This window comes from Pleurodeles waltl, chromosome 6 (assembly GCF_031143425.1).
Source record: "Pleurodeles waltl isolate 20211129_DDA chromosome 6, aPleWal1.hap1.20221129, whole genome shotgun sequence".
In the NCBI taxonomy this organism is placed as follows: Eukaryota; Metazoa; Chordata; class Amphibia; order Caudata; family Salamandridae; genus Pleurodeles; species Pleurodeles waltl.
The window spans coordinates 705,463,472-705,488,753 of record NC_090445.1 but is presented as its reverse complement, the minus strand read 5'-3'; the positions used below and the strand labels follow the sequence as shown (position 1 = coordinate 705,488,753).

Genomic DNA, 25,282 nt, shown 5'->3' with positions numbered 1-25,282 from the left:
ACAAGAGTGTCAGGTAAATTGTTAATTATTTTTTAATAAGTAAAAGAGATCTATTTGCGGGGCACATAGGGGGTCAAGCAGTCTGCCTTCAAGTGGGGAAGCCTCCGGGAGTATATTGCCCATTGGCAGTGCTGTCTGCAGTACATCACTGTTGGAGGTAGCGGTAAATTTTAGTGGGTGCCAGCTGCTATTCACTTTGTAGGTTGTTAAAAGGGACGACACCCCCCGTACCCAAAGGTCTCCCACCCTTGACAGGCCAATGAGATCCCACTTGGCAAAACCTGGCTGTGCTACAGAACTTATGCTTGATGTGTCCCAGAGAGTTGTAGCATGAGTAATTTTATCTTTCCATCCAGGTGCCCGAAGTGTTGTGTGGCAGACTTTCAATGTCACTGCAGTTGGGCCCACCAAAGCTGTGCGGAGCACTCCCCCATACATGGCCCTTTGATCTCCCCCCTGCGCAATACAAATATATCCATTTGATATGCCGGCTCAGTTGTTGGAAGATGCATCCAGTAGCGAATGGCCATTAACTGCACAGCCCAATAGTACTTCTGGATGTCTGGGTGGGCGAGGACACCATCATACCAAGGTCTTGCTAGCTTTCAGACGGCGATTAGTTTTGAGGCTCTGTTCCAGATCAGTGCCCGCATCTCGTTCTCAATTTCCTTAAAATGAGAATCTGGAACTGGATAAGGAGTATTATGCAACACATACAGAAAGGAAGGCAATGCCATCATTTTGTCTAGAGACACCCTACCAAGCAGCGAGAGGGGCAGTGCCCACCAATTTTGAACATTTTTTTTTTAGGTGTGTAAGCGGCAAGACTAAGTTATTGAGATAAAACCTGTTGGGGTCAGTGGTTGCATATATTTCCAAATACGAAAAACAGTCCTGGACCAAGCAGGCCTCACAGTCATGGGGCAGGCGGGCACATCACCATGGAGGATATATATTAGGGACTTTTTCCAGTTGATGGTATACCCTGTGTAGGCGCCAAATTGCGTAAGTACTTGCATGATTCTATTGAGGGAAAGTGTTGAGTCAGAGACATAAGGCAATATTTCGTCTGTGTAGAGTGAGATCCTGACCTCCCAGTCATTTGTTCATCAAAGCCCCAAAGCCAAAGGGTCCTGTCAGATCCAGGCAGCCAGCGACTCCAGAATAAGAGCAAATATTAGGGGCAGAAGTAGACAACCCTGATGGTTGCCAAATTGGAGCCAAAACTTAGGGGACACACCACTATTAACTGTAACCGGGGTCAAAGGCTCCGTATAGAGGAGCATTATCTAGCTCAGATATAATGAGCCAAAGCTCATCCTATGCAGCATCTCAAATAGATATGGCCATTCAACTGTGTCAAAGGGCATACTAGGGTCAAGGGAAAGCACCAGGGTGTCCTCTTGCATGGATTCGGCCTGTCCCAGGATCCTGTGGTGGTGTTGCAGGTTTCAAAAGGTGTTTGTTCATGGCATAAACCCAGAATGATCAGGGTGGATGTAAGTCGTAATCACCTGCACCAGGCGAATAGCTGGAATTTTAGACAATATTTTGACTTCAACAGTCAATAAAGAGATTGGCCTAAAGGAGGCACAATCATCAGGTGGTTTATCATCCTTATGTAGAACCATTATATTGGCCAGCCGCTGGTCCTTGGGAAGAAATCTCATATTTCAACTTTCTCTGAAACATTCAGAGCAGTTATGGGGTGATCTTATCGTATGTAAGCTTATAGAGTTCAATGGGAATTCCATCGGGGCCTGCTGCTTTTCCTGAGTTCAATTCCCATATTGCCCTAACTATTTTCCCCTCCATGAGGTCTTCCTCTAGTAATGCCCTATCGTCACCTGATAGTCTTGGAAGCTGTATGTCAGCCAGCAACTTGCAGTAATCTACCTCCATAGCAGCAGCGACCAGAGAATCTAGTTGAGTGTAATAAGTGGAAAAAGACGTTGCCACCTCCTGTCTCCCCTTTACTTGCTCACCTGTATCTGTCTGTATCTCTAGTACCTAGCAATTCGTTCTTTCAGGTTTGTCAAGCCATACCAGGAGCTTCCCAGCTATGTCCCCGACTTCATAAAGACGGTGTTGGGTTGCACAGTGACTGGTTCTGGCCATTTTGAACACTATGGCCCTCATTATGACATTGGCGGCAAATGCTTCCTACCGCCACAGCGACGGCCGCCAACATACCGTCGCCATGGCTACCGACCATCCATGGCATTAGGACCGTAGACGGAATACCGCCAGAAGGCTGGCGGAATTCCGTCAACGGTCATGGTGGCGGATGGCGGTAAGGTGGCACTCCAGCAAAACACCACCTACCATATCATGGTCCGTGATACGACCTGGCGGTGTTTTGGTGGCAGACGCTGCTGCTGGCAGCAGCGCCACGTCCCTTCTCCTGCCGGAGGACTCCCTGCAAGCAGGTAAGTCGTGTTCTCCGACAGGAGAGGGGGATGGGGGTGTTGTTTGCATGAGTGGGGGGGTGTGTGACTGTGTGTGAATGCGTGCATGCGTGTGTAATGCATGTCTGCATAAGTGGGTGTGAGTGTATGTGCATGTTGTGTCGTGAGATTGTGTGTGTGCCTGGATGTATGTTCGTGAGTGTTGCTGTGAGTGGGTATGAATGTATGAATGCGTGGGTGAATGTGTGTATGCGTGTGTGTATGGGTGTGTATGTGTGTTTGTGTTTATGTGTAAATGTGCGAGGGGTCTGGGAGGGGGATGGTGGGGGAGCCTTCTGGGGATGGGGAGGAGGGCGGGGAAGACCCCTATCAGTGCCAGGGAATGAATTCCCTGGCACTGATAGTGCTTTCTGCCACGGTTTCAATGGCGGCACCGAAACCACTGAAACCATGGTGGTGGGCGGGGTCATAATGCCATGGGCAGCCCAGTGACGGCCGCCGGGCTGGAGACTGAGTCTCCAGCCCAGTTGTCATTACCGCCATGGCGGTTGGTGTGGTACATTGGCGGTTTGGCTTTGGCCAAACCGCCAATGTCATAATAGTGGAGGTAGGTACCGCCAGCCTGTTGCCGGTAATATTGCCACTATTCCATCGACCGTCAGGCTTGTAATGAGGGCCTATGTCCCTATATTCTCTTTGTTTTAGGCTTAGTGTGTGTTGAAGTTCTTGTTCCACTTGGGCTGTAAGTTTGGTTTCTAACGCTTCAATTTTATATTCTAGTGTCTCCATTTACACCCTCTTATCTTTCTTGTGCCGTGCAATCAATGAGAGGCCCTGTTGCATTATTACAGTTTTATATGCTTCCCAGAGGGTCAACGCAGAGTCTACCAAACCCTCATTTTCAAAATAAAATAATTTTCAGTGGTCTCATAGAGACCCTCTCTTTTTCAGGGTATCTGGAGGAACCAAGGATTGAGTGTTATACCACAACGATTCCCCCTATCTGGAGCCCATACACCCCCCACCGTGGGGAGTGGTCTGAGCTTCCTCTAGCTAAATGGCGGACCTTACTGAAGTGGGGACTAAAGTGTGTGAGCATAGGAACATAATCAATACGAGAAAGGCTACCATGTGCCCCACAATGAAACTTATATTGTTCTGCCATCAGATTATGGGAGCGCCATACATCCATAAGCCCAAGAGCCAAAAAAAGTCAGCTAGTGGGCGGAGTTCCCTGTCAACCTCACAGGTAAACTATCAGTCCAATCATCAAGTGCATTATTAAATTCACCATCCATCAGCAATATGCCATCCAGAAGGTGGAAAAGTAGTGCACTTAGATCTGGGAGTGTAGCGTTTTGTAACAGTAGAGGAACGTATACAGATACTATGTTAATTGGTTTACCCTCCCACATTCCAGCTATCACCACATAGCAGCCCTTGGTCTAACCATGTGTGTTGGACACGTAGTGGTAATGTTTGTGCATCAGGATACCCACACCCATTGAACCAGTGGTGTGCCCCACATCGACAATCATTTTGTATCCCCATCTGTTCAAGACCAGATATGTGTTATCCTGGAGTAGGACTATTTCTGGGAAATGTTTCTTAATATATTGTAGAACCTCTTCCCTAGTCGATTCACATTCCGGAATAGCATTTTTACAGTTGATTTAATCACCGAGTTGGCCATGTATGCACTTTTAATTTGAAGTAGTGTATCTAATTGACTAGTTCTGGGTGGGGGAAGAAATAGGGTGAGATCTCACTCCCTGGAGCGTGGATCATGCATCATCAGCAGTGAATTATAAGAATGCTACCATATCAAAACCTGAACTTAAACAGCAACTAAAACCCTAATTTGCCCCCCCTCCATGGCATACCTCACATTGCCTGCCCACCCTCCAACTCTGCAGAGTGCCTGTCGCCTTGTAACATTATATTAGCAGTGGGTGACTATAACCAATGCCAGGTGATCATCCACCCACCTCCCACAAGAAAGGGGACCTTTAACCAAAGTTGCATCTCGTTTCTCAGTCACTGCTTCATCCCCATAATGTTCACAGTTTAAAGTTGGATGCATGAGGTACTAGCACATGGAGATCATCTTAGTCTCATAATGTTAAAGTACTACGTCTTAACAAGGAACTGTCTCTCTTGCGACTCTTGCAACAGGCACTTATGTCGCTCCAAATCAGGATGTCTGTCCTAGTGAGGTGGTAGGTCGTCATTGCAAAGCTTCAGTGTCATCTTGTGTCTAGGATTGGTCAGTGTCATGCTGCTTTTGTCCCCCTCAAGGTCGTGATTTAGACCTGCCAACAGTTCCCCAGCCATCCAGCCAATCCCACACTTCAATCAATCAGTTAATCAGGAGATTTTTTGGGTGTGCTTATCACCATTTAGGGTATCAATGTGCCATAATAGCTGCTTGGGGTCAGTTTGAGGACTAAGTCAAATAACTAGGTCTTGAGCTGTGCTCTGAAATCCAGGATGGAGGGAGAGGAACTCAGGTTCAGGGGAATATCATTCTATGCTTTTGCCGCCAGGTGTGAGAAGGCGCAATATCTGTGGTTGCTTCTCTGGATGAGTGGAGTACAGGCGAGGTAGAGGGCCGCTGATCGGAGGTGTCTAGTGGGGTGCTGAAAGTTCAGGCGATGGTTGAGGCTGGCTTGTCCAGATTGTGTAGGGCTTTGTAGGTGAACATCGGCAGCTTAAATTGGCATCGTTTGTGAAAGGGGAGCCAGTGGAGCATTCTGAGGTGGTGCATCTTGGGAGGTCGAGTATGAGTCTTACTGCTGCATTCTGAATTATCTGGAGTTTCTTCATGAGGTGGGTCGTGAGTCCGGCATAGAGAGCATTACTATAGCCCAGACAGCTGGTGATGAGGGATTGGGTGATGGTGCACCTAGTGTTAGTGGGGAGCTATTAGAAGATCTTGTGCAGGAGGCAGAGGGTGCAGATGCAGGCAGAGGAGACTGCATTGAGGTGGTATTTCATGAGGAGTTTGTTTTCAGTGATGATCCCTAGGTTGTGTGCATGTTCTGCTTTGGTTGGGGGCCTTAGGTAAGTAGGCCACGAGGAGTAGTCCCAAGGTGATGTGAAGTTTCCGAATATTAGGACTTCTGGTTTGTTGGTGTTAAGTTTGAAGCAACTTTACCTCATCCAGATGGCTATGCTGCTCATGCAGATTTGGAAGTTGGTTTTAGACTTGATGTGGTCTTCTGGTAGCGATAGGATAAGCTGCATGTCACCTGCATAGGAGATGCTGTTCAGTCTGTGGTTTCATACAACGCTGGCCATGGGGATATTGTAGGCATTGAGAAGGGTAGGGTTGAGGGAAGATCCTAGGAAAACTCTGCAGATGATGGGTTTGGGTTGTGAGGTGAGAGGAGGGAGGAGGGAGGTGGATAATCTGAATTCAACCCGAGAGGAAGGAAGCAATCCATTTCAGGGTGTCCCCTTGTATGCCGTTCAAATTAAGTCTTTTGAGCAGGGTCTGGTGGGAGACTGTGTCGAAGGCCGCTTATAGGTTACGGAAGATGTGGACAATCAGAGCTGTTTCCATGCTGTGATTGGGCCGGAAACTGGACTGTGATTAATCCATCAAGTTGTTTTCTTCTAGCTACGATGTGAGTTGCTGGTTGCTGTTTTTCTCCAAAACTTTTGCTGTGAAATTGGGTAATAGTTTTTGAGGTCTTTGGCGTAGGTGGTGTTTTTTTTGAGGAAGGGTTTGATTGTCGTATGCTTCCAGTTGTGAGGGTAAAAGGCTAATTTGATCAATGTGTTGGGGATGTCTCTGAGTATTTTCCTGATGATTCCGAGTTGAGCATGTCCTGTGAGCAAAGGCCCGTGTTGATCCTGAGTGGATGGTTTGCATTATTTCAGAGGAATTTCGGGAGTTGTGCTAATTCCACCTGTGGATAAATTGTTTGGAAGGTGTGTCCGACTGCTCGAGATGGTCCATGGTCCATGGTGTCTTCTGCAGTGGGCTGTGGGGCATAGCTCCTGTGTATCATAGCAATTTTGTTGTAGAAGTAGACGGCAAGGGAGTAGCACAGTTCCTGAGTCAGTATATGATATTCTTTAGTGCTGAGGGTTTGGTGAACTCTTTGACAATAGTTAATAGTTCTTTGTTGCGGTTGATGCTACCTTGAATGTGGGTGGTCAAGGCCTGTTTTGTGATGTTTTTAGGAATTTGTGGCAGTGGTTGAGCGTGTCCTTAAATGTGGAACAGTTGTTGGGAAGTTTGAATCTATGCCATTTTCTTTCTTGTTGTTTGCAGGTGCATTTTGCGGTGTGGAGGTCCTGTTTGCAATGGCTTGCTTGTTTGGCAATTTTGTGGGGTCTTGTCTTTTTGGTGGGGGTGAAGATGTCTTTGTAGTGTGAAATCTAGGGGTAGAAGCTTTTGATGTCTCTGTCGATGTCTGGGGTAGCATAAGATGACTGGTGCAATGTGTCCAGCAAGTGGGAGTTGAGGGCATCTGACCACTGAGATTCGGATAACTTGTTCCAGCTTTCATGTGAGGTGGGAGGCAGTCTAGGAGGTCTGTTCGGAGTGAAGAGGTTATTGAAACGGACTATGGCATGGTCTGTCCAGGTGAGCTCAGTGGTGTGACTGTATTTGATTCAGTTACTGGATGTGAATATGGGGTCGAGGGTGTGTCTGATGATGTGAGTGGATCTGTGACCCTCTGTTAGAGGCCGATGATGCTCATATTGTCCAGAATGTTGGCGGTGTAGGGGTCGGTGATGTCCTCTAGGTGGAAGTTAAGGTCCCCGAGGAAGATGTAGTGTTCGAAGTCGATGGCTACTAGGGCGATGATTTCGGGATTGGTGTTGCAAAAGCCAGGGCGTGGTCATTTGGTCCATCTGTAAGCAAGAGTGCCTTTGATGGTGGTATTGCCGTGGATGCTGACCTGAAAGTTGATTTTGCTCCATGACTGGCATAGGTGTCTTTTCTGTTGTTGAGTAATGGAGGGTGTCTTTATGGATTATGACGATTCTAAGCTTGTTGGTGTGGTCGTGGTGGACAATCTTGTAACCTTCGCGTATGGCTGTGGCGATGTCAGGGGATGAGGTGGTCTTCAGCCAGGTTTCTGTGAGGAAGACGAGGTTGGGTGTAGGGGAGATGATGGTGTCCCAAAGCTCAGTGGCCTGTCTGCCTTGCGAACATGTGTTCAGAAGTATGCATTGATAATGGTGGGAGGGCGAAATGACCAGCAGTGTGTGTTTAATGGGATGTGCAGGTAGCTCAGACAAGCAGGAGATCCGGCAATGGCGGCAGGTGAAAGGACCAACAGTGGTACATGGAGAGGCAAGGAAGCAGCTCTTGTTGGGTGGTCGGGTGTTGAGTACAATGAGTTCTGGTCTGGAGTATCAGTGGGCGGTGAGTGAGCCAGGGTTCCTGGTAGTGGGTGCGATCCAAGCACCGACAGGCACAGAGGGGATTTTCTTTGGCACACCTTCGGTTCACCAGTAGTGCACCCGCCGCACGCCCCAGTACGGGTCCGAGCAATGACCTTTATAAGTAGTCCTGGGGGAGGCTAGCTGGGAGGCAGGAGGGCAGGAGTGGGCAACGGCAGGAGTGACGAGGCACCAACAGACAGCGGAATGGATGCAACAAAATACAGTTACACTAAGGGACAAACAGTGAGCAGTAGTGCGCAAGAACAACAAACAGTGCCCAGTGAGCAAAAACAGTTAAATGAAAATATACAGGAAACATACAGGGGCAGATGATACCAAGGAAAAAATTAAATGAAATGCAAATAAACAGATAACAAACATGGGCAGATGATACCAAGGAACAGCCAACTGAGGAGAAGGTGGGCAGCAGGATCGAACATCAGAAGACTCTAGCCTCGTCTGAGACAACAGTGCGTCTGCACTAGCAGATAGCAGCTGGGGAGTGAGGTCTTGACCAGGGGTCAAGTGATACTACTGGAGCCCTGCAGTGGGCTCCATAAGTAGTCCTGGGAGGGATGAGGAGCTAGCAGGTAGGTTGGAGGGCAGGAGCGAGCAAAGGCAGGAGTCACAAGACACCAACAGACAGCAGAACGGAAACAACACAGCACAGTTTCACTAAGGGACAAAACAGTGAGCAATAGTGAGCAAAACAGCAAACAGTGCACAGAGAATAACAGAGAGCAAGAATAGTGAAATGAAAATAAACATAGCTTTGTACATGTGGCCCTTAGTGCTATATTTTAGCACAAAATCCATCTTCATGTCAATATTTGACAAAAAGATGCACTTTGCACTAAAAAAAGCAGAGCAAAAATATGTAAGGTCCATGAACACAGTCCACGCACATCTGTTATTCCTGTGCATTCATGGTAAATTCTTGCTGTGAATAGTCCAATAGCGATCAATATTTACTGCAAATGGTGAGTAAGTATGCAAAGTGGTGAAATGGCGTCATTTTGGGAATTTTGTCTCAAAAGCATAACATGACAGTCCTAAAATTATTACCTAAATTACACTGCTGTAATTCAAATTTCATCCAGGCCTAAAAGAGATGGGGCCTGAGGAACTGTTGTTGCAGTGGGTTCTGTCCCAGCAGTACACTCTGATTTTTTTTGTTGCTTTTTCGTCAGTCAGTTTGTGGACTTTTTACTGTGGGTGAGCCTCATTACAGGTGTCAGCAACAAAGCCACAAAAGAGACCTGGCGTAGGGAGCCAGGAAGACCACCTTTTGGAGGACTTCGGAGGCGAGGAGCATTATTGCAAATAACTGTGGTGGAACTCGCCACCAGGAGTGAAATAAGCCCTGGATCGTTCAAACCAGCCCAACAGGGCACAAGTTATGGCATTTTATAGTTTGGCAATCTTTGACCTAATTTTCCTCGAAAAGGCGTGGTGCTCTGCCATAGGTCTGTTAAAATTCCCCTGAGGTAGGCCAGGGCCCGTGGGATGGAGCAGGAAAGCTATCTCTCTTTTGTTGGGGAGAGGGTGTGTGTGGGGTCTGCTCCCCTTGTTCATAACTTGCCCATGGACCCCATTCCTCTGGGTGGCTTCTCATGGCGTGGTAAAGGACCCCCATCCCCAACCCTTGTGTATGCATAATAGTGGGGACGCGCCATCACGCTTCCGCAGGAGGAGGCAGGAGGGTCTCAAGTCTCCATCTTTGGGCCCCATAAAGCAGACCCAACATCAACCATCTGACTGCTGTAGCGGGCAGACATGCAGAAGGACTGTTGTCTCCTGCGGCAATAGGCGGATGTGTTGCCAGCGTGGGGAGCAGGTGAGGGAAGCTGTGAGTGGGCTCAACCAGCTGCATTCCAACAGTGGCCACCTCTGGGATGCCCAGGTGAGACTGGGCACCCCCTCATAAAAGCAACGTGGTGTGAGGCTGCATTAAAAGAACGAAAACCAAGGAAAACAGCACTGTGGCTCTCCCCAGCACAGTGGGAGAGCCACTACTATGGTATTCACTCGGGGAAACTCGCCCATAATGCATTACGGGGCCCTTCAATTGATTTACATTTTCATCCAAAACTCAGTATGTGGTGGACCACCACCATAATGTTCAGCACAACATGCCCTTTCTGTCCAGGTCATCTTGTGGGTCCCCATCCTAAGATGAGGGGGACCCCAAAATCATCACCAGCTCTGGTTTTATTTGCATTTTCAAGGTCTCCTACAGCTGGAGCTTTTGCTCTATATCTGTTTCCTCTAATGTCAATAATAAAATGGATGATTACAATGCAGTACATGTTTTAATTTTCCATCTCATGATGGCCATCATATAAAAGAGGACTGGAATGTAGTCTCTCCAGGTAGATCTTAGCTTTCCCCTTTTTTTATTGTACACCTGTTAGCTCCCCAGGATCTATCCATGAAATTTCAGAGTGGTCAACCTTCTGCCACACTTGGAATAGGAAATTGGATTGAAATCTTAATAGAAATATTACCAACACAAGGATGGACATGCAGATCTAGTCAGAGCTGCTAGCATACCATAAAGAATAAAAAATGTGCATCTATCTCCCACATTTCCTCATCTATCTATCCATCGAGCACTGCATCCCATAACATGATACCACACCTTGGTGGTCATTACACATAACATGAAAACACTTTCTACAGGCTCAAAGCAAAGGTAATACACTTCCAACTACACACCCAAATGGTGAAATGTTGTATATGTGTTGGTTAAGCAATTCAGTACCCCACATAGGGTATTAAGCGCTATACAGCTGCTACAATAAAATTCAATACAATGCAGACTACCATAATTAAATCAATATTTAAGATGTAAACAATCCATGCAGAAATATAACATAAAATAAATTCATAACTAGAAATGTTGAAAGTAGTGCACTTGTGCAGTTATGGATCTCTTTACACTGTCATTTATTGTCCTTGAATGTGCACAGCAAATCTTATCAAATTTGCCAGGTATAATTATTTTATGGGTAAACACATAAACATTTTTAGTAGCTATGAAGGGGCATATTTATGAGAGGTTTGCTCCACCATGACGTCACTTTTAGTTACACAGCAGAGATGCAAACCTTTCAACCATATCTATGGTTCCAGGCAAAGCCACTTTGCGTGGCTTTCAATGGCCTCATAGGTATGAAGTAAGGCAAGGAAGCACAAATTGCTACGTTGCCTTACTCTGTGTTAAGGAGGCATTTATTGGGCATTGAAGTGGGTGTTCCAGATCTCGTGGATTTTTGACGCATCACCAGATTTACAAGATGCATCAACATTTTATGCCTCTCCAGGGGAGGTGCAACGGTGAGAAAAATCTTTATTTCTTCTCATTTTGTCCTCTTTCTATGTAAGCTGCATTCTGCAGCACACATATAAGGATGAAAAACCTCCCAGGATTGCTTTGTGCAGGAAGGTGCACCTTCCTGCACAAAACAATCCTGCATGCAATGCAGACATCTTTGCACCATGGTGCAAGGGTGCCTGTGTTGCCGCTATTCAGCCCATTGTGCACTAGCACAGTAGGAAAGGACAGGAATGCACATACTTCTTAAATACAACACATTCCTGCCTTTTCCAAGTGATTCAGTGCAGCGCATCTGTGCCACACTGTGCCACTTTCTCATAAATCTGTGCCTACATCTTTTCCAAATTACATGACAGGTAGGGCTAAGTGTTTGTGATGTTCAAGAAACAGTGGTCATAGTCAGGCCCTTTCATAATATGCCCAAGATGTACAGAATGCATGAATACCTTATTTTACTCAATGTTACGTTCTTACTGAGGTTCTCTAGAATGTTGAACTTTGGTTGGCCCAAACTAAAGTTTGCTATTTCCCATTAGAAACTCAATGTGGGTGTCAATTGTGGCCCACCTGTTCCATAATCGTCCTATCCACAGAATCTCAATAGGAATTTCTATAGTGCATTAGTAGACCTCTTGGTGTGTCCTTCTGGTGATAACAGTCTGTCCACATTGTATACATATTGCTATAAATCAGCATTTATTAACATTCATTGCTGAGTTTGTGGAGCCTTTAAAACATCAAAGTAAATCTCTTGGGCAGAACATGAGCCTAGTCTGAAAAGTGAATCATGACTCCTGGGTTGGAGAGTTATTAAAAACATCTCTTAGAGAGAAACTACGACATGTGTGAGCTAAGATGTTTTCAGCAGCAATAGGAGTTTGCTTTATAATTTATAGTAGTTAATTGAGGAAGGTACATCTCTCAAGAGCCTCTAGGAGGATTTCAGCTATCTTACACATCTTTTTTGACATGCAATAATAACTGGGTTTGGAGTGAGTTGAACATTGCCTAACTAAGAACATTACTATTTCTACCTTGATGTTTTCAGTGGCTCATTTAAATTAGCATTCATCCTATTAGAGTAGAGAATAACATTTCTGACCTAGTTCAAGGCAATGTAGAGCTTGCTAATGTAAATTCACAAAAATTGCTAAATCAAGCCTGTACATATATTCATGGTCAAGTCATAATAGAGGTCTTATCTCATCCATTAGTCCAGAACTGCTGATGCAGGATGTCAATACATGTCTTAGACCACACAGTGGGATGACCACTGAATGCGAAACATCTTATGTATGTTCAGTATTCCTTGTTAAAGTGAGTAAAAGTTGTAAACAGTACTTTGTCTTTCCATTTACACAGATTCTGATATCTCAACAACTCAAATTACAGAAGGTAAGATCAACATTTCAAAGCTTAAATGCAAATTACTATATTAAATGAGAGATATGCCATTTGCTCCATCTGTTGGCAGACTATGAATATGAGTGCACACCCGTGCTGCAGATGCAAAGATAATCTGAAATCACACCTCTCTTCCAGAACCACACACTCATCTTTGCGGAACATCCTGGAGCTAAACCTACACACTGAGGAGAGAGCAAAAAATCATTCTTAAACTATAATATACACATGAGGAATCACTATGATTCTTAGAGCATATTATTCTAAGAGAAAATCCTGAAATAAAAAGCGACCCTGAATCTTCAACCACTTGCTGAATCCGTTAGCATGTCCTGAAACTTAGGCACACTTTGAATCTGAAATCCCATCTTTATGCCAAACTCTGTATATGAGAGAACATATTGAATTGGAGAACACACCTTGAAACTGTGAGCCTGACCTGAGCTTGACATCACATCCTGAGACTCACAGACAACCTAGGATCTGTGGGAGACCATTTATCTACACAGTTTTGACACTCTAATTAAAACGATTAAGATGGTTGAGATGTAGAATCATGGGTATCTGAAACTTCATAAGACATTAAATGGAACTTCCACAAGACAATAATTAAAGTCAAACCATAAAGGTTTATTCAAAAGTAAGTTCATTGCAAAATGCAAGAAGTTAGTTACATCATTGAGAATCAGCAATCATGATAAGTCAAAATCAAATAATGTAAGAGAATCAACATAAGGCCAATCTCTAAAGCAAGTGTCAGTTCTAACCAAAGTCTAGTCAAGCAAGAGTGTCGCGTAGGCTCTCATTATTTTAATGAGACTACTGGATTTTTGAGCAGCAATATCGTCCACAGTGTGGAGTCTGACCCACGGTGGGTGACACTTGTTGCTCCAAATCCGGGCTTTTCTCCTGCTAACCAGCGGTGCCTCATCTCTCCCGAAAGGTAGAGCTGATTGGGCAGCCGAGCGCATGACATATCGTACTTCTCAGGGAAGTCGTGGTCACTCAGGTCACATCCGGTTCTCTCACTACTCACAATTCGGTCTCATATATAAATGACAATAAAAAGCAGTATACGTTTTAAAGATTGGTTTAATAAAATGACTGCATTTTGGATAGCAAAGCGTGAGCTGCAATAACCAGAATGATACAACACAACAATTTTAAAATGGTGACGATGAGAGTGAAGCATAAGAATAATGCTATCATATTGACACTAGAATCGATGGACTATTTCCTGTCTAAATCATATTTTGAGCACGACATGTTAAGCTCTAATCCTGCCTTTCAGAATCCCTTGGGAGGACATCAACCCTAATACCTGATCAAAGGCCTGTAATCTGCGTCAGCACCTGCAGCGAAGCATTCAGCATGCAGTTGTGGTTCCATGGCTGGAATCTCCCTCTTGACGTGTAATGGACCTAGAAAGTGTTTTTATAATTAACACAGCAGATGTTCTAAGAAAATGTCCCTACGTAAGGATGTGTATTTTCTACGAATGTTGGAGACTAAACTTCTACCACGTTTACCGGCAATGTACCAGACTGTAGCCTTGACTGAAGCTCAAAGTGATCAAGAATGCGTTGTTTGAGAACACAATGCTGAACTAAGCAAAAGAGTTAGATAGAAGAAATTAAAACAAGACCGTAAAACTGGTTATTGTAAAAATAACAATGCGAAGCTGAATAAAATATATCTAGGTCAAGGTGCACTGCGGCCTAGTGTATTAAACTAACGTGCATGGAGCTATAACTAAAATGGCTACACAACAAGAGGACCGACAAAGAGCCTGCCTCAAAACAGTGCACCATAAAGAGTAGGAATAAAGTAAATAACATACTAATGCAGAGTCTGCTCAGTTTAAGATGCAGAGAAAGCCTAAGTATAAATCAATATACTGACTGACAGAGTCTGCACCTGTAGGAAAGCAAAAAATGGTCTGGCACTTTGCTGAAACATCATGGGCCATATTTATACTTTTTGACGCAAAACTGCGCTAACGCAGTTTTGCGCCAAAAAAATTAGCGCCGGCTAACGCCATTCTGAAGCACCATGCGGGCGCCGTATTTATTGAATGACGTTAGTCGGCGTTAGCCGCCGGCGCTGTCTGGTGTGCGTTGAAAAAAACGACGTACACCAGGCAGCGCCGGCATAGGGGGAAAATGGCGTATGGGCGTCCACAAATGGTGCAAGTCAGGCTGAGGCAAAAAAATCGCCACAACCCGATTTGCGCCATTTTTTTACGACGCCCATCCCCCATTGAAATGACTCCTGTCTTAGCAAAGACAGGAGTCATGCCCCCTTGCCCAATGGCCATGCCCAGGGGACTTATGTCCCCTGGGCATGGTCATTGGGCATAGTGGCATGTAGGGGGGCACAAATCAGGCCCCCCTATGCCACAAAAAAAATATAAAAAAATACTTACCTGTACTTACCTTAAGTTCCCTGGGGTGGGTCCCTCCATCCTTGGGTGTCCTCCTGGGGTGGGCAAGGGTGGCAGGGGGTGTCCCTGGGGGCAGGGGAGGGCACCTCTGGGCTCATTCTGAGCCCACAGGTCCCTTAACGCCTGCCCTGACCCAGGCGCTAAAATCCGGCGCTAATGCGGGTTTTTTAGACCCGCCCACTCCCGGGCGTCATTTTTGCCCGGGAGTATAAATACGACGCATATGCATCGGAGTCATTTTTTAAGACGGGAACGCCTACCTTGCATATCATTAACGCAAGGAAGGTGTTCACGCAAAAAAATGACGCTAACTCCATGAACTTTGTGTAGGAAAGTCCTTTTTTTTTTTGCCTGATCACCCCCACTCTTTCTGGATAGGTACTGGTGGTTACTGACTCTTGGCTGTGCCCTGGGTACTGCTTACCAGTCCCAGGGCCAGTGCTCTGTGTAAAATGGATATGCAAATTAGGCTAATTATAATTGGCTAAGTTAACCTACCTATAAGTCCCTAGTATATGGTAGGGCATGTAGGTTTAGGGACCACAGCATAGGTGGTGCACACCTAGGTGCATTGCTGAGGTGCCCAGTGTCATTTTAAAAGCAAGCCTGCCTTGCTGGCTGCTTTTAAATTAAAGTTATATGCAAATTCGACTTTGGAATTAAAGGTACTTCCAGAGTTTTAAACTACCTTATTTTTACATATAAGTCACCCCTAAGGTGTGCCCTATGTGCCCCTAGGGCTGGGTGCCATGTAACTATAAGCAGGGACTTTATAAAAATAGATTTATAAGCCCTGGTGAGGTAAAAACAGCCAAATTCGTTTTTCCCTCATTGAAGTAAATGGCCTTCATAGGCTAGAATGGGCAGACTTTATTTTAAATTTTAAAGTCTCCTTAAATGTTACATACCAAGAATTTGGTATCAAATTGATTGTTATAATAAATCCCACAACTTCCAGTTGTTGGATTTAATATAACTAGTGCAGGTAAAAAGTTTAGACTTTACCTAAAAAGTTGCCAATTTCAGCTCTGCATTGTTTTTGCTGCTGTGCTCTGATTGGCCAGCCTGCAGCAGCTTCTGCCAGGCCACTTTAATGAGGTGTGAAGTGGCCTGGCTTTACACAAAGGAATGTGCTTGGGGGAGAGAATCTCCCCTCAGCAGATGGGGAAGCAGGAAGGGGGAGGGCTGCCAAACTGGTCTTCAAAGGCAGAGAAGGACATCTGGAGCACCCAGCAACACCCCCACATCCTGCAACCCCAGACAGCTAGGTGCCCCCTTGATTAGATTAGGAGAGGGCAGGAGAGGGGTGTGTTTATGATTTTTAGCCACACCAGTGGGTGGGCTCAGCCAGATCTCTCCTCCAAAAATCAGATTCATCCATTTTGGATTTTTAGAGACTATTGCCTTCTGGGATGGATTTTTGCCACACTTCCCAGGAAGTGGTCATCACAGGGGGACGACCCTGTCCCTGATTGGAGGACCAGGGCCCCCCTGCTTTTCACCCAGGAGCAAGGATAAAACTGGCAGACCTGCACCCACGCCTCAGATCCCCACCAAATTTCAAGAAGAAAGAACTACGAGGAGAAGAAGGACTGCCCTGCTGGACCCCTGGCCTGCACCTGGACCCTGCACTCAGAAAGACTGCACCAGCTGCACACTTGGGCTTCACCACAAGAAGGACTTTGCCTGGCTTCCACTGGTTCAAGGAGGGACTCCCTGTTTGCTACAGGTGAAAAATTGCTAACCAGAGTCCCCTGCACCAACTCCTGAAAAAGTGACCAGCTGACCACTGCCCAGTGGCCAAAAAGGAGTTTGCGCCAGGTGCACTCTGGGAGTTGAAGTCCGCACTTCCCAAGGACCATCACAGAACTTCTGGACCCTTGGGGTGAGCTGTGGACCCCAAAAGAACCTTAAAAGAACATCTGGGTGAAGCCCCAGAAGTTTGGAAAAGATTGGAGAAATTTTAGAAAAAAAGCTCCATAAAGTGACCGACTCGACGCGGAAATTCTAGCCGGCTTGCCTCAACCGCGACCCGGCCTGACTTCGTGGTTCGTCCCGGTCAAGAAAAACATCCGAAAAAGAGACTAAGTCCGAACGTAAAAAGTTGACCGGGACCTTCCAGCCATCGTATCCGAGAAGGGCTCCACGGACGTCGGATCAAGATCCCGGTTTACCCCGGTCGAAGGATTTTCATCTCGAAAAAACGACTAAGTCCGAAGGTAGAAATCACCACCGAGGAAACCGACTTCGCGTATCCGGACAAGGGCTCCAGGAGGTCGGATCCAACTGGTAGGTTCGTCCCGGTGAAGAAAAACTTCAAAATAAAGACTAAGTCAGAAGGTAACTTTTTAACCGAGGCCTCCCGCGACCTGTAGCCGAGCAGGGCTCCATCGCGGTCGGCCTGAAAGTTTGACTTTGTCCCGGTCCTGGTGCAACCAGATGACCCGATTGGCGCTTTTTGTTTCTATGCGCTAGAAAATAATAATACTTTAAAAATTCATATCTCCGGTTCCCCTGAACCGATTTTAATCGTTTTTGTGTCATTTTAAAGATAAAAATATAAGCTATTTTTATAAATTGGTTTTGGATTTTTAAACTGTTTCCTGTGTTTTATTTAATTACTGTTTTGTGATATTTGAATGCTTTACACTTTGTCTCCTAAGTTAAGCCTTGACGCTCGATGCCAAGCTACCAAGGGTAGAGCTGGGATTAATTTACTGAGACCTAACTGTACTTTTGTGGAGGTTTGTGGCTTGTTGCTAGGTGTAGGTACCTACCTGCCCTACCAATAACCCATTTTCCAACACTTTGGCGCTAGACGCGTCTAACGCCAAAGTATAAATATGGAGTTAGTTTTGCGTCGAATTTGCGTCGAAAAAAACGACGCAAATTCGGCGCAAACGGAGTATAAATATGCCCCCATATTTTATAGGGGTTTAAACAGAAAACCACACATATAGTTGCTTTTAATGGTCAGGCAGGGTTGGACGGGCAATGTCACAAGACACAAACCAACAAACATTGAAATTCATTATATACATTAAATAGGCTACACCTAGAACACCTACTTTACTGCATATCAGTAAATTAGGTATGCATAGGAAATAAAGGTGATTTCATGAGATTTATATAATGTATAATGATGAAACACAATAGGCAGTTCAGCTTATGAATGGTCTCAAAGAAAAGGCTTGAGCAAAGGACTTCAATTGTTACAAAGATGGGAACATCACGAGTATGGTTTCCTTAGAGCAGCAAAAATGTTTGCAATTACATTGAGCACAGTAAACAACACTACAAATGAGGCTTCATTTATGCAGATTTTTCTGAAATGGGAAAGCACCCAAAGAAATATGGACTTGGAGAATGCTTGTTCTCATTAGGCATTATTTTTAATGATTAAAAATGCCCTCCCAACCCTAAACCTGAAATCAGACACTGGCGATATGTTTACACCTTAAATATCTGAGCACAGTATGACTTTAATCATACACCATAGGTCTGACACCAAAACCTAAATCTGTGAGCATATAATGAAATGGACGACATGAAGTGGATCAGGTGGCCAACCCTGAAAATGTACCCACAACCTATGACTGAGAGCGCATTCCAAATCTGAAACCACACAATTCTATGCTAAATCTGAACGCACTGTCTTAATTTCAAATCAGAAACTGAGTGTGAGAGCTCACTCAGAATAGTACTCCAGAATATTAATTTGAAAGGATGCATTGAATATGAAAGCATGCCTTATGCTTGAAAAATAAATGTGAGAATCCCCTAAATCTTGCAGCACACAAGCAATCTGAACACACCTTAAATATGAACCTGCACTCCTGTTCTGATAGCACACTTTAAAAAACGGGGGTTAGTAGTTAAGCAGATTAGTTGCCTTACTGTGTTGCCCTGCATCACAGGGCAAAGGCAGGAATGAGCCATATTTATCAAATATGGTGCATTCCTGTCCTTTCGCCTGTGCTGGTGCCCGATTGGCAGCCTAGCACCAAAGCAGGCCATGGTGCAAGGGTGCCTGCATTGCACGCAGGATAGTTATTGTGCAGGAAAGGCACCTATCTCCACAAAAAAATCCTGAGAGCCTATGTCCTCTTTCTATGTGTGCTGCAGAATGCAGCATACAAGGAAAGTGGGAAAATAAGCAGAAATAAAGATATTTCTCCTCGTTATGCCTCTCCTGGTGAGGCATATCTTTTTGGCACATTATCAGGTTTACCACTTTTGGTAAATCTGGAAAAGCGTCAAAAACCATGGGAGTTATATTGGGAACACCCATGCAGTAACCATTGAATGCCTCTCGTGTGCAGAGTAAAGCAATGCAGTGCTTTTCGCTGCCTTGCTGTACTCCATATTTTTAAAGCATTCAAAGCCATGCAAAGTGACTTTGTGGGAATTCAAAAATGTGACTTAGTGCTTTGCACCATACATGTACCATGTTGCTTGGTGCAAGCATGATGCAAACCACTCATAAATATACCCCTAAGTTTCTAAAATGGAAGTCAAAAATCCTCTTTGGAGCAAGGCAGTAGGCTGTGGCCAAGGAAGGCTCCTCAGTGTTTGATAGCTGTTGGACGAGGTCCCAGTGACGCTGTTGACTTTTGGTGGAAAGCTCTGAGTGGGGAAGGCAGGTCCGTTACTGTCCAGATACTTTTGGCACCCTTGTCTGGTGAAGATTTTTATGTTCTTACTTAGTCAATGTTTTGGAGCTTGGATTCTTCCAGTGGAGAAAGTCTGTAGCCTAACAAGTCTCCACAAGGTCAGATACCTTCTCTGCGATGTTCTGTTGAATTGCATTTACTGCTGAGGAACAGCTCTGAGCAGGAGCAACTCAAATATTCAGCCCATAGGTAAATCACCTTTGTTGGATCAGTTTAGCAGGTTGATCGTGGTCCTCTGTAAGTCTTTGGAGCCAAAAAGAGTATCTAAGTCCCAGGTTTTAGGAGATGTTATAAGTAGTGCACTTTGACACAGCCTAGGGTTCCAGGACTTCAAGAATAGCTCTTTGGGGTCAGGACTCAGAATGTGTGATGTTTGTGGTGCATGTTCTACATTGGTCAGTAGGGGAAAGCTCATTCTAGGATGGACTGAGCAAGTGTCATTATGCTCGTGGTGGGGTAGAACTGCTATTAATAAATATACTTGTTACCTTCTACTTTTTGAACCACATCATCTTAATATTTTGCAAAAGTTTCTGTGTAAAAAAACGTTGTGAGATCCATGCAAGCCACACTACCGGTGTCAAGATTTCAGAAATGTACAGGCTTCATAGGTTAACTTTTACCTTCCGAGATCAATGCAAGTCACGTCACCCTGATTGCCCCGGTAAAACCTTAGGAAATCTATACAAATCTATACAAATGACCCCTGAATAATTTAAGCTTTTATCTACTTTTCAGAAATGTGTAGCTTTTTGGGATTACCCATGGGTTACACATCTGTTTCAACTACAAACTGCAAGTAGGCTGAAACCTAAAAAATTAGGAAATACGATCTACCTGTTTCAAATATTAGAAAAACAGTGGGATGAAATTGTTTTTGACACAACTATGCTTGTTCAGGTAAGCTGGGAAGATGATGATTGTCTGAACCCCTCTTAGCGTACCAGGGGGGGCATGCAGGAGCTACTCAGACCAACCATGGAGGTTGAGGACTTTTATTTCTGATGTATAAGGCCAGACTTACTATGGATTCTGAATAACTGTGCCAAGTACTCCTTCTTCATTTGACTCTAAGGGGAAGTGTGGTCCAGGCAGTCCAAGGCCCCCTCAGCCTGGAGGCGTGGATAGAGCATAGTGAACACGGACCCACAACTCAAAATGCATGCAGCAGGAGGACTAAATAATTTTTCAGCCAAATACTTTCATGAAAAAAAGAGAAGTATGTTATATTTTCTACTGCTAGCCACACAAAGGAAAATATGACATCCACAAATAATTGCACAGTCCTCCTCTGAGGTCAGGGTTCTAGTGTTTCTTTGGCAGTTCCCGGTCCCACTCATTGCTCTTGTTAGTGATTGTTGTTATTCCCCCTTAACTACTGGTAATATCCAGGGTATGCCCCACTAGTATTGTGAGTCTCCAGAGTCCACTATGACTCTAATTTGAAGTCAATACTGTCCTAGCGCTGCCATGCTGCTTTTAGATGTAAGTTCCCCTGGGCAAACAGGCTCGGAACCAGTCTTACCTGCACTGGCAGGTGTAAAGTGTTTGGAGTTCCTGAGTGCGCTCCATCTGTGGGAGCTCACAGTGGTTGCAGCTTAGTTCATATGAGTCGGCTGCATGTGACCCCGTGGACGCAACACACCAAGTACAGAGTGTCTAACTCACGGTCCATCTTCTAAAGCAACCACAGGCTTTCTGTGGCAGGGTAAATGTTCCTTTTGTCTCCCGATGGGGGGTGGGTGTGATGATCCTGTCTGGGGTCCCTTGTCTGGGTATTGGTACACAGGTGCTCCCTTGGCACTCTCATTTCTCTAGTGGGGGCAGAACAAGTCAGAGTCCTTGGAGCTCCCAGTGACCCCATCTGGCATACAGGATCACCACAACTTACAGTCCATGGCCATGGCCCCTGGCCTGATCATCAGTGTTAGACCTGGTATCTTTGATGTGGTTTCACCTAACTTTTTGCCCTCTGACCTTCTGTTTTTCTGACTGGTTTTTGCTGGCATTTAAGGATTCTTGCACTTTACCGCCGCTAACCAGAGCCAAAGTGCATATACCCTGTACTGTAAACATGGTAACATTGACTTATCCACAGTTGGCATATATAATTTACTTGTACGTCCCTAGTACAGTGCACTACATGTGCCCAGGGCCTGTAAATTAAATACTACTAGTGGGCCTGCAGCACTGATTGTGCCACCTACTTAGTAGTCCTCAAGTGGCACAAGCATGCCATTCCCTATGTGTGCAGTTTTAAACTGCCATTTTGACCTGCAAGTTAGCCTACTTGCCTGGCCCAAACCTGCTTTTTTATTACATATGGTACCCCAAAGGTAGGCACTAGGCAGGACCCAAGGATAGGGTGTACTATATTTAAAAATAGGGCATGTATTTTTGCGTTTTACATGTCCTGGTATTTGAAAACTGTGAAATTAATTTCAAGTGAGTCCAAGGTCTTGTTGGCTTGTCCCCTGGAAATATCAGGGCCATCAATGATTTCAACTGTGCACCACTGGCGTGGGATTCTGTGTTGCGTGAGTCCGGCAGCAGTGTATTTCGATGAGGAGCGGTGTGCTTGACATGCTCCATCTGGACAGTACATGTTGAGTGCTTCTTTGTTTACCAGTCAGTTCATTGCGTTCTTCCCAGCATTCTAAAAGTTTGCATGTGCTGAAGTGCTCCACACTTGTCCAAGTCAGAGCTGTGCCTGGCCCAGCCACCGAAAGAGACTTCACCCCATGCCTTTTCACAGGACTACTGCCAAGACTGAGGGCATCTTCCCACAGCCTTCCAGACACTAACAAGATAATGTAAGTGGGGGAGCAGTGTGGACTGCTCAGATTCATTGTGTGCATACACCCTACCAGGCCCCGCGCTGCAGCTCTGGGCTGCCTGTCGCATGCTTTTGCCCCACATTGATTTTCCAGTCACTAGAGGCTGTAACCCAGCTCCAATCAGGGAATTATTCCAGAAGACTGTATCAGAACTATAATTGTGAGGGCTCTTCCAGAACTCCAGTAAAGAAACATTACCATAGCTCCCTTAATGGGAGCGCCCGCATCTTTTTGAGCACTGTGATTTTTAGCGCTTACGTTTGAGTTGTGATAACCTATGCAATTTTAAGTAACTGGATTTTTGTTGTTTTGGTCTTGTTTTGATCAGATAAATATTCTCTATTTTTTCTAAACTGGTGTAGAGTCTTTTTGTGTTATTTTCACTGCATTACTCCAAATTAAGTGTTGCACAAATACTTTACACATTGCCTCTTAAGTTAAGCCTGACTGCTTTGTGCCAAGCTACCAGATGGTGAGCACAGGTTAAACTAGGGTATGCATCTGACTTTCCCTGACTAGGATTGTGGTCCCTACTTGGACAGGGTGCATACCCTTGCTAACTAGGGACTTAATTTCTAACAACCATGGTGATATTCACCACGTGGACCCCTCCTGGCATATAAGGTTGGTGCTAGGCTACTATGCACGGGCTCCTTCTCAATCGGCACATCACTACACATGGGTAAACTCATAATGGCCATCTCCTAGCTTACAGGGGTCACTGATTCGTTTCTGCACACAGGCGATGAACCGACTGATGAGCAGCCATTTCTTCACACCTTACTTAGGGACGTCCTCACACAGAACAGGGAGATTAGCAGTCCTTTCCCCATAGCCCTCATCGCAGGCAAAAGTCCTGCAGTGCTTCCTCTCCTCATATACCTCATCTGGCTGCTTGGCAAGTCACATTTTTTGGGTTCTCAAAATCCCCTTCTTTTAGTCCATTTCCAGACACCAAATGAGGGTTAGGGTCCGAGGCCCTCATTAGGACCTTGGTGGTATATACCACCTACCGCCGTGGCGACGGCTGCCAAAAGACCGTTGCCATGGCTACCAGCCATCCGCCGTATCACGACCCCAGCCGGATTTCCGCCAGAATGAAATCTGGCTGTGGCCATGCCGGCAGATGGCGGTAAGGTGGTGCTGCTGCCACCAGCAGTGCCACGCCAGTAGACCGCCGCCGGCCATATTATGAGAAGTAATATGGCCTGGAGGTGTTCTGCTGGCGGACACTGCTTCTGGCAGCAGCGCCTCGTCCCGTCTCCTTCCGGAGGTCCCCCTGGATCCAGGTAACTGGGTGCTCTGACATGGGAGGGGGGTGGTGGGTGTTGTGTGTGTGTGTGTGTGTGTGTGTGTGGCATGACTTTGCATGTATGTATGCAGGTGTGTTGCATGTTGTATGTGTGTGCATGTTTGGGGGTGTGAGTGCATGTATTTTGAGTTGTGTGAATGTGTGTCTGCGTATATGTATGTAAGTGTGTGTGGATGTGTGTGTGAATGTATGTATGCATGCGTGGTTGAATGTTGGAATGGGTGTGTGTATATGTGTGTGTGAAGGGAGAAGCGTATATGAAGGGGGTCTGAGAGAAATGGGGTGGGGGAAACCTGGGGAGGGGAGAGGGAGGGAGGTGGGGAAGACCCCTATCAATGACCGGGAAGGGATTCCCTGTCACTGATAGCGCCTAATGCCATGGTTTTCATGGCAGTAAGGATGCCACGAAAACCATGGGTCATAATCCCACAGATGGGCAAGTGACAGCCGCCGGACTGGGGATTGAAGTCTCCAGCCCGGGGGCCGTTACCGCCGTGGCGGTCAGTGTGGTACATAGACGGTTTGGTTTTAGCCAAACCGCCAATGTCATAATATGGAGGAAAGTACTGCCAGCCTGTTGGCAGTACTTTTCTCCATATTAACGCCGACTGCCGGGGTCATAATGACCCCTGAGTCTTTGAATTTTTATGTTGGGGTTCTGCTTCTTTTGAAGTATCCACTCCTCTGCCCCTTTTACCTCTTGAAAACAAGTCTGTCACAGCAGGAAAGCCCTAAAACTGAAAGGCCCACAACACAGGCCATAGGAGTGACTACAGATCACACCTGGATGTCAACCTCAGTGATATGTGCCTCATAGGTTTAGCCCTTTTTATGATCCTCTTATCAGATCCATTTACTTCATGATATGTGCCCAGACCCCTTCCTTGTGACCACTCATTGAATCAAAGAGCTCACTTTGAGGTGTACAGGGGAGGCCCGGTCCTTCCCTCCCTAGTGTGAGTCCCTGAGGGCATATAGGAATGCAGAAATGGGGAGATCGCTCTACCTTCTCTCCATGTTTTGCCATGCAGCCCTGGATCTTGCAAAATGGAACCCAGGTCCCTCCATGTATTGTACCACCCACTGCCACGCATACACTCAGTGTATGTATACAGCATACACACTTCACAGTACAGTATCCTCTATGTACTGTACCCCTCATAGGCACACATACATTCAGCACTTCATTTATTTTGCACGCACTGCCCCACCCTGTTTTCTTTATGTATTGTACAACTAATAGGCACACATACATCCAACCTATGCATTTAATTTGCACACGTTGTATCCTTCATGTGTTGAACTACTCACAGGCATACATACACCCTGCACATGCATTTAACAGTGATGTCTCCAACCTTCATGTGTTGTACCACTCACAGTTGTACATATACTTAGTACATGGGTTTGGCCTACACACATTGCACAGCACTACATTCTTCTGGTACTGTACCACTCA

The 25,282-nt window shown here is 45.6% G+C and overlaps 1 protein-coding gene across 6 annotated transcripts in view; it reads left to right on the top strand.

Annotated features, from left to right (window-relative positions):
• Positions 1–25,282, top strand: part of LOC138300185 (deleted in malignant brain tumors 1 protein-like) — a 499,499-nt gene that overhangs the window by 140,429 nt on the left and 333,788 nt on the right. For all 6 annotated transcript variants that reach the window (XM_069239172.1, XM_069239171.1, XM_069239174.1 and 3 more), the window contains one exon: positions 12,517–12,549. In XM_069239172.1, the coding sequence (XP_069095273.1) occupies positions 12,517–12,549 (33 nt within the window). The remainder of the gene's footprint in view (positions 1–12,516; positions 12,550–25,282) is intronic.